Source organism: Salvelinus fontinalis, chromosome 9, assembly GCF_029448725.1.
Source record: "Salvelinus fontinalis isolate EN_2023a chromosome 9, ASM2944872v1, whole genome shotgun sequence".
Lineage (NCBI taxonomy): Eukaryota > Metazoa > Chordata > Actinopteri > Salmoniformes > Salmonidae > Salvelinus > Salvelinus fontinalis.
This window is the reverse complement of record NC_074673.1, coordinates 5174853-5184821: the sequence shown is the minus strand read 5'-3', so window position 1 is coordinate 5184821 and position 9969 is coordinate 5174853. Positions and strand designations below refer to the sequence as shown.

The window sequence follows — 9969 nt, the reverse complement described above, 5'->3', positions numbered from 1 at the left end:
TCTAATCACTAGAGTCCCTAGTCCAGTCTAATCACTAGAGTCCCTAGTCCAGTCTAATCATTAGAGTCCCTAGTCCAGTCTAATCACTAGAGTCCCTAGTCCAGTCTACTCACTAGAGTCCCTAGTCCAGTCTACTCACTAGTCCCTAGTCCAGTCTACTCACTAGAGTCCCTAGTCCAGTCTACTCACTAGAGTCCCTAGTCCAGTCTACTCACTAGAGTCCCTAGTCCAGTCTAATCACTAGAGTCCCTAGTCCATCTAATCACTAGAGTCCCTAGTCCAGTCTACTCACTAGAGTCCCTAGTCCAGTCTACTCACTAGTCCCTAGTCCAGTCTACTCACTAGAGTCCCTAGTCCAGTCTACTCACTAGAGTCCCTAGTCCAGTCTACTCACTAGAGTCCCTAGTCCAGTCTAATCACTAGAGTCCCTAGTCCAGTCTAATCACTAGAGTCCCTAGTCCAGTCTAATCACTAGAGTCCCTAGTCCAGTCTAATCACTAGAGTCCCTAGTCCAGTCTAATCACTAGAGTCCCTAGTCCAGCCTAATCACTAGAGTCCCTAGTCCAGCCTACTCACTAGAGTCCCTAGTCCAGTCTACTCACTAGTCCTTAGTCCAGTCTACTCACTAGAGTCCCTAGTCCAGTCTACTCACTAGAGTCCCTAGTCTAGTCTACTCACTAGAGTCCCTAGTCTAGTCTACTCACTAGAGTCCCTAGTCTAGTCTACTCACTAGAGTCCCTAGTCCAGTCTACTCACTAGAGTCCCTAGTCCAGTCTACTCACTAGAGTCCCTCGTCCAGCCTACTCACTAGAGTCCCTCGTCCAGCCTACTCACTAGAGTCCCTCGTCCAGCCTACTCCCTAGAGTCCCTAGTCCAGTCTACTCACTAGAGTCCCTAGTCCAGTCTACTCACTAGAGTCCTTAGTCCAGTCTACTCACTAGAGTCCCTAGTCCAGTCTACTCACTAGAAACCCTAGTCCAGTCTACTCACTAGAGTCCCTCGTCCAGTCTACTCACTAGAGTCCCTCGTCCAGTCTACTCACTAGAGTCCCTCGTCCAGTCTACTCACTAGAGTCCCTAGTCCAGTCTACTCACTAGAGTCCCTCGTCCAGTCTACTCACTAGAGTCCCTCGTCCAGTCTACTCACTAGTCCCTAGTCCAGTCTACTCACTAGAGTCCCTCGTCCAGTCTACTCACTAGAGTCCCTAGTCCAGTCTACTCACTAGAGTCCCTAGTCCAGTCTACTCACTAGAGTCCTTAGTCCAGTCTACTCACTAGAGTCCCTAGTCCAGTCTACTCACTAGAGACCCTAGTCTAGTCTACTCACTAGAGTCCCTCGTCCAGTCTACTCACTAGAGTCCCTCGTCCAGTCTACTCACTAGAGTCCCTCGTCCAGTCTACTCACTAGAGTCCCTAGTCCAGTCTACTCACTAGAGTCCCTAGTCCAGTCTACTCACTAGAGTCCCTCGTCCAGTCTACTCACTAGAGTCCCTCGTCCAGTCTACTCACTAGAGTCCCTAGTCCAGTCTACTCACTAGAGTCCCTAGTCCAGTCTACTCACTAGAGTCCCTAGTCCAGTCTACTCACTAGAGTCCCTAGTCCAGTCTACTCACTAGAGTCCCTAGTCCAGTCTACTCACTAGAGTCCCTAGTCCAGTCTACTCACTAGAGTCCCTAGTCCAGTCTACTCACTAGAGTCCTTAGTCCAGTCTACTCACTAGAGTCCTTAGTCCAGTCTACTCACTAGAGTCCCTAGTCCAGTCTACTCACTAGAGTCCCTCGTCCAGTCTACTCACTAGAGTCCCTCGTCCAGTCTACTCACTAGAGTCCCTCGTCCAGTCTACTCACTAGAGTCCCTCGTCCAGTCTACTCACTAGAGTCCCTAGTCCAGTCTACTCACTAGAGTCCCTAGTCCAGTCTACTCACTAGAGTCCCTAGTCCAGTCTACTCCCTAGAGTCCCTAGTCCAGCCTACTCACTAGAGTCCCTCGTCCAGTCTACTCACTAGAGTCCCTCGTCCAGTCTACTCACTAGAGTCCTTAGTTCAGTCTACTCCCTAGTCCAGTCTACTCACTAGAGTCCCTCGTCCAGTCTACTCACTAGAGTCCCTCGTCCAGTCTACTCACTAGAGTCCCTAGAATACAAATCGGTTTAAACAAAGTGCTAGGTCATAGGAAATGTTGCTGGACTTTTACTGTGGTCAAACAGCTTAAAATGTGGTGCCTGGAAACTATACGGTACAAATATAGCACTTTACAGGAAAAACGATTCATACGGAATAACACCTAGAATGATGCTGGCCTTTCTCCACCCATTCCATTGATCACAATGCAAATCACTGTATATGTAATACATATTGGCAATACTCCGTATTATTCAGAACACCATGGAATGACTCCATATATACATTCTACAGACACCCCTGAGTATTTCCTATAATACTTTTACTGTGGCACCCAGAATATGTGTTGCTCTATAGGCAAATAGGCATTCCATTTGCGTTGATTTGCATTGGGAACATTTATTTGACCTTAGAACATATATATATATTTTTTACAAATGTAATGCAAATGCAACTTAAATATGAACAAATATGAATCATTGTTAATGTTTAGACAATAGTTGTTCATATATCATGAATAAATACAAGTTTTTCACACTTTATATAATATTACGTGGGGGACTTTTATTTTGAAAGTTTCTTAAATTCCGCAACACGGAAGTACTTTTTTTTTTTTTTGTGTTGCTGACGACAAGCTGGTGACTCCTAGTTACAGGGCGGCAGCTTCGATCGCACATGGCAGACTAGGCACTTTTGCTAACCTTGCCTGGTGGGTTCTTCTAGATTTAGCGAACTAACGTTAACTAGCTCAGTCTAGTCAAGTAGCCAACAAACATTCAACACTGAAACTAAAAAGTTGATTTCCTTGCTCAAGTATGGGGATGTGCTTACCGTGCCTTGGTGGACCTGGAAACGACTTGTCCACCACACCAGATCGAGTAAGTAACTTGTTACAGTAGCTAGGTTCATTATTAGCTTGGTTGCTGCCGGTAACTAGCGAGCTACACTTTATATATATTGCCAGCTGTGTATGTATACACACACACACACACACACACACACACACACACACACACACACACACACACACACACACACAATTGTCTATGTTTCAGGTCAACATCGTAAACAAATTGTACATATATTTGGATTCCAAAATGAAACAATGTAACATAAAACAGCATAACCAATAAACACCAAAACAATAAGAATTATACGTTCCCATTCAGATCTCTGCTCTTCATTTCTCATTACTTTAATATTTATTTTTTCCTCATTAATTTCATTTAACATTATTTTTTTATTTAAATTTTCCTCCCACTCAACATGTTCTGCTTCCTTCCCAGGAGACAAGGAGACGTGAGCTGGCAGAGGCCGCTGAGAAGAGACAGAAAGAGGTATGACTGTTTTGGACAAGTTGTTATGACAACCATATACGGTAGGCTTACACTGGTACAGCAAAGGGCTGGTTTCCCGGACACAGATTAAGCCTAGTCCAGGATTGAAAAGCATTTTCCATGGAGATTCACTGTTAAATTATTCTTTTTTTTTTTCAGTCCAGGACTAGGATTAATGTGTCCAGGAAACCAGCCCTATATAGCCCACACATGGTGGTCCTGTGTGGCTCAGTTGGATTAGGGTGTGGTGAGGTTGTGGGGTCAGTTCCCACAGGGATCCTGTACACCACTGTACCATGAGTCATTTAGCTGGGATGAGTGTCTTCTAAGTGGCGTACTGTAGACAACCACTGAACAGTCAGTAGAGCTGGGCGATACAGACACAAATCCGTATTGTGATAAATTGCCTGAATTTATGAGATAAAGTTTATAACATTTAATGTGCACCATTTGTACAAAAAAGAAAAAATCATTTAAACTACTACTACTAGTTGTATGGTTGTAGCCATCTATTGTTCCATGAACAATCAGTCATATTAGAAAACATTTAATTTCAAAACACGTTTCTCTAGTTATAGGCTACTTATCGTAATGAACGATATCCGCCAAAATGCCTGTGATAAGTGATCGGTATGGTTTATTTGTCCCGACTCTACCAGTTCATCTCAGCAGCCAGCCACTCTCCCAGTCTTGTTATTCGTATAGAAGAGCTTCCTGAGACAGAGTGGAGTCTGCTGGGAGAAGAGAGAAGGCATCTCATTACCTTTCCCTTTTACCACTATCGTGTTAACTGACCGAAAACCCCTACTGCGCTGGCTCCAATCCCTTCCCAGTACGGTTCCAGCAGCTACAGATGTAGGATCTTAATGTGATCACCCAGAACTTGCTGTATATTTGAGATTTAAAAAGTCTTCTGAAGTTTGTAATTTCCACTGTGATATTTCAGACTCGATTTTCCCCTTACGAAAAAAGTATCAACTCCTACAAAAAAAAAAAATCTATTTAATTATAATACACATAATAATTCACTTTTTCTGTTGCTGCGTGATAATGTTCAGGCTGTAGCAAACTGGCTCAAATTTAGATCCTACATCTGTACGGTAGATGTGCCGTGTAACCAGGTCAGCACACTGCAGCTCGGCTTGATTTCGGCTCCGTAGTGTGAAAAGGTTAGCCGAATATAACGAGCCTTGAACCAAGAAATCCAATCTAGAAATTCAATCTATGGTGTTTTGTACCCTTTGTTGCAAGGCTACTAAAGTCTCTTCAATCATAATGTTTAGTAGCTCCTCATAAGACTGCTGGGAATTTTGATTTTTTTACTGTTATACAGAAATTCTTCAGTCAAAGCCAATTGTATCCAACCCATAAAACATGTCATCCTACTAAAGCATCGAGGTGAGTATGAAGACCGTGTTCTTAAGCTCCATGTTTTGACTCGGCTGGTATTTCCTCCCACCACCCACACGACCCACCTCTCACTTCTGGTGCTGCACACTTTGTCATTCTGTCTTAACTTTATTTTAAACGTTCCTTACCCTAGTTCCAGATCTGTTTGTGCTGTCTTGCCAGCTCCAATGGTTATTGTCACTCCGTTGACCACAGGATTTGGCAAGACGGCACAAACAGATCTGGAACCAGGATATAACTTATGCTTTTCCCCGACACAACAACACTATATACTGGAGCTTAATGCCTCAAACAGATCTGGGACCAGGCCTCTTGCCACATTGGAGGTCATATAATCCAGCATGTGTCAAACAGCTGGCAACTGGGTTCCCACTAGATAGCACAGCCACAAAGTCAAAATTGGCTAAATTGTAAAATTCATGAAAGGGAAAAAAATCTAATTTTTGTTGTCTTAATTTAAGGTAAGGCATAAGGTTAGCATTGTGGTTATGGTTAGGTTTAAAATAATATTTTAAGAAGATAAATTGTAGAAATACGTGGTGTTTATGACTTTGTGCTTGTGGTAACTAGTGACGACATGGCAACGGCTATCTGTCTGCATGAACTGTACTGAATGTTTTTTTATTTATTTTTTTATTTTACCGTTATTTTACCAGGTAAGTTGACTGAGAACACGTTCTCATTTGCAGCAACGACCTGGGGAATAGTTACAGGGGGGAGGAGGGGGATGAATGAGCCAATTGTAAACTGGGGATTATTAGGTGACCATGATGGTTTGAGGGCCAGATTGGGAATTTAGCCAGGACACCGGGGTTAACACCCCTACTCTTACGATAAGTGCCATGGGGTCTTTAATGACCTCAGAGAGTCAGGACACCCGTTTAACATCCCATCCAAAAGACGTCACCCTACACAGGGCAGTGTCCCCAATCACTGCCCTGGGGCATTGGGATATTTTTTAGACCAGAGGAAAGAGTGCCTCCTACTGGCCCTCCAACACCACTTCCAGCAGCATCTGGTCTCCCATCCAGGGACTGACCAGGACCAACCCTGCTTAGCTTCAGAAGCAAGCCAGTAGTGGTATGCAGGGTGGTATGCTGTCTCTCAGGAAGTCTGACAACTGGCTGCCCTGCCCAATGGCGAGCACTATCCTCTTTCAGGAAGTCTGACAACTGGCTGCCCTGCTCAATGGCGAGCACTACCCTCTCTCTGGAAGTCTGACAACTGGCTGCCCTGCCCAATGGCAAGCACTATCCTCTCTCTGGAAGTCTGACAACTGGCTGCCCTGCCCAATGGCGAGCACTATCCTCTCTCAGGAAGTCTGATAACTGGCTGCCCTGCCCAATGGCGAGCACTATCCTCTTTCAGGAAGTCTGACAACTGGCTGCCCTGCCCAATGGCGAGCACTATCCTCTCTCAGGAAGCTCAGTTTGATTTGCAACCCTTCTGTATCTAGCGTTTAACCGTACAAATAGAATTACGTTCAACATAATATTTCTAGTCAGATCATGACATGCACATGTAGGCCTGTATTCTAGTAAAACTCTTGTCTGTAAATTCTCTCAATTATACGAGACCCATTTCTGAAAAGATCAATAAAGTGAACTGAAGATGATGAGTTTCAACTGAACACATAAGAGACGTTAGACTTGTAACAGTGTAGTCAACACTATGGGCCCTGGTCTAAAGTAGTGCACTATATAGGGAATAGGGTTCTATAGGGCCCTGGTCTAAAGTAGTGCACTATATATAGGGTTCTATAGGGCCCTGGTCTAAAGTAGTGCACTATATAAGGAATAGGGTTCTATAGGGCCCTGGTCTAAAGTAGTGCACTATATATAGGGTTCTATAGGGCCCTGGTCTAAAGTAGTGCACTATATAGGGAATAGGGTTCTATAGGGCTCTGGTCTAAAGTAGTGCACTATATAGGGAATAGGGTTCCAGTGGGGACAGAGCCGTGTGTCTGTAGCTGCCATTCTGACCTCTCCATCTCCTCTTAGACAACCTACAGGGGTGTCAAAAACCCCCAAGCAGTTGAGAGAAATAAAAAGAATAAGGAGATGGAGAAACAAGAGATGAGACCGTCTCCGCCTGGAGAAGGAGGAGGAGGAGGGCTGAAGGTTAGTCCTCATATTTTCAACACAGATTATGTCATGTCACAGTCTGCCTGCAACTTCAGGAGGTAAGTCTCTTAACGAATCAGCACACCTTTGAGAAAGGCAAGACGGCCTAACCTTGTATTCTTTGCTGGCTTATATATATTCCTTTTTAAATAATGAATGAATCATATAGGTCATTTGTTTTGAGCTAGAATAGTTAAAGGATGTAGCCCAAAACATAAAGGCGTTTTAATGTCTCCGACTACATGAATGACTGAATCTGCTTTATTTATGCCACATCCCACTTGTTGTTCGAATGTTTCCTGTTTCTCTCAACAGGTCATTTATTTGTCTACGAGTATGCTTTTCCCCTTTTTGAGGAGATGCGTGAGCTGTGTCTATTCCATCCTTTAATACCATGTTTTCTTCTGTTTTGTAGTGGCAGGTAGGCTAAAGATAGACATGGAGAGATCCTGGAAGTCTCAATGTAGACTGAGGTTCAGCTAACAACATGAAGATGGTACCAGTTGACTTAAAGGCTTTTTTTTTTGAATATCAGCCCTTATACTAGATTTTTTATTTTTAAATGCAAGCTTTTTTTAGAGGCGATTGTGTGTCTGCATCTCTCAACTTCGTAGGATAGTTTGCCGGGCTTCGACGCTGGTAAAATAAATAAATAAAAGATTCTGCTGCCCAATGTTGGCCGTGTGAATCACAGGACATGCCTCCCTTAATGCCAAGATATACAAGAGAATATGCAAGCCAGCCAATGGAGCTTTGGGACAGGGTGGCGTAGCTATGAATAGAATATAAACACTCGGAGGAAATATGCTCTCACACTACATCGATAAACTGTACCAGGCGTCTTGCAGTGAACTCTCTCTCTTTGTGTTCTCTTTGTCCTCTCGCCTTTCTTTCTCTCAGCCATTTCCACTTTATCAGCTTTAACACCATGGCGCTTACTTCTTTTGCAATTGTTCAGACATTTTGAACTTTGAGGAATATTCTTGTGATCTATTTACAGTATAGTATATTTTCCTTCAAAAATTATTTTATGCAACAAAGTCCTTTTTACTGTTCAAAATAGGCCTAGATGATTCAAATGTCATTTTCTATTGTAGATCAGTGTGAAAAGAACTACGTTTCCCATAGCTACTGATGAACCACATGTGAACGTTTTAGAGTTCCCGCACCAGCACTATTCAGTTGACTTTTCTATTGTAGATCAGTGTGAAAAGAACTACGTTTCCCATAGCTACTGATGAATGTTTTAGAGTTCCCGCACCAGCACTATTCAGTTGACTTTTCTATTGTAGATCAGTGTGAAAAGAACTACGTTTCCCATAGCTACTGATGAATGTTTTAGAGTTCCCGCACCAGCACTATTCAGTTGACTTTTCTATTGTAGATCAGTGTGAAAAGAACTACGTTTCCCATAGCTACTGATGAATGTTTTAGAGTTCCCGCACCAGCACTATTCAGTTGACTTTTCTATTGTAGATCAGTGTGAAAAGAACTACGTTTCCCATAGCTACTGATGAATGTTTTAGAGTTCCCGCACCAGCACTATTCAGTTGACTTTTCTATTGTAGATCAGTGTGAAAAGAACTACGTTTCCCATAGCTACTGATGAATGTTTTAGAGTTCCCGCACCAGCACTATTCAGTTGACTTTTCTATTGTAGATCAGTGTGAAAAGAACTACGTTTCCCATAGCTACTGATGAATGTTTTAGAGTTCACGCACCAGCACTATTCAGTTGACTTCACTTTAGTGTTTGATTTTCATATGTCTGTGCAATATAAGTTATTTGCTACACGTTGTATTGGTTTGTAATGTATGAAGAAAATGCTATATTTTAAATGAGGTAAGAAGTTTGAGTCGTGAAAGCCTGATGAAAGTGTTTTATGCGTGAATATTTCTTCTTTTTTTCCTCTCATTTCAACCTGTTCAGTAATATTGTTGTCATGACAATGTTCCAGGAATTATTTTATCCAAACATACACCGGTGTCACAATGTTCTTTCTTGGGTATGCAGTCTGTTGTCAGGATGGTAATAGGACTACCGTTATTCACCAGGTTTCGGTCCATTTCAGTTCAGGAAGTACACTGAAATTACAATGATCTGCAATGCTTTTCAATGAGGAACATTTTTTTTGGATTTACTTTCTGAATTGAAATAGAATTGACCCCAACCCTGTCATCCACTGGGGCGTACCTGTCCACGATGATAACTCTGCAGATCTGTCATCCACTGGGGCGTACCTGTCCACGATGATAACTCTGCAGATCTGTCATCCACTGGGGCGTACCTGTCCACGATGATAACTCTGCAGATCTGTCATCCACTGGGGCGTACCTGTCCACGATGATAACTCTGCAGATCTGTCATCCACTGGGGCGTACCTGTCCACGATGATAACTCTGCAGATCTGTCATCCACTGGGGCGTACCTGTCCACGATGATAACTCTGCAGATCTCAGAAGGAAATGGGAAGAGAGCCTGAACCAGCAGGTGTTATTGTGCACTTGGAAGTATTGCATTTATACCTGCCTTGCTTTTTATACTTGAGGTTTCTTCTTCCTATACCCACCTAGTGCTTCAAAGGCTCTTGCCATTTTGAGGTGCATGAAGTCACGCCAATGTCATTTTGTTGAAATAAAGTTGTCAGATGACTTGTTTATGACCTTTTGACCTGGGGCAATTGTGCACCGCCTTATGGGACTCCCGATCACGGCCGGTTGTGATACAGCCCAGGATCGAACCAGGGTCTGTAGTGATGCCTCTAGCACTGAGGTGCAGTGCCTTAGACCGCTGAGCATAACAATGTGTTTATAAATAATGTAAAATAATAAACAATTTGTCACATACACTGGAAAGGTGCAGTTTACAGGGTCAGCCATAGTACAGCACCCCTGGAGCAAATTAGGGTTATAAGTGCCTTGCGCAAGGGCACATTAACAGATTATTCACCTTGTCGGCTCGGGTATTCAAACCGTCAACC

The 9969-nt window shown here is 43.2% G+C and overlaps 1 protein-coding gene across 2 annotated transcripts; it reads left to right on the top strand.

Annotated features, from left to right (window-relative positions):
* Positions 1-2616: 2616 nt before the first annotated feature.
* LOC129861942 (small VCP/p97-interacting protein-like) lies at positions 2617-9641 on the top strand. Of its 2 annotated transcripts, none has more exons than XM_055933164.1 (4): positions 2617-2997; positions 3406-3456; positions 4790-4854; positions 6867-6955. In XM_055933164.1, exons 1-4 carry the CDS (start codon positions 2935-2937, stop codon positions 6943-6945), a joined length of 258 nt encoding a protein of 85 aa, XP_055789139.1. In that variant the 5' UTR covers positions 2617-2934; the 3' UTR covers positions 6946-6955. The 2 variants fall into 2 exon arrangements, with proteins under 2 accessions (XP_055789139.1, XP_055789140.1); XM_055933165.1 differs by lacking the exon at positions 4790-4854 and adding an exon at positions 7405-9641 and having other exon boundaries at positions 2633-2997; positions 6867-6986.
* Positions 9642-9969: the final 328 nt, after the last annotated feature.

Bases quoted from the DNA above. Each gene is read 5' to 3' on its own strand.
- LOC129861942 (XM_055933164.1), top strand. From the start codon at position 2,935: ATGGGGATGTGCTTACCGTGCCTTGGTGGACCTGGAAACGACTTGTCC. The intron at 2,998-3,405 runs GTAAGTAACTTG...CTTCCTTCCCAG, and splicing joins TGTCCACCACACCAGATCGA to GAGACAAGGAGACGTGAGCT. The intron at 4,855-6,866 runs GTGAGTATGAAG...ATCTCCTCTTAG, and splicing joins CATCCTACTAAAGCATCGAG to ACAACCTACAGGGGTGTCAA.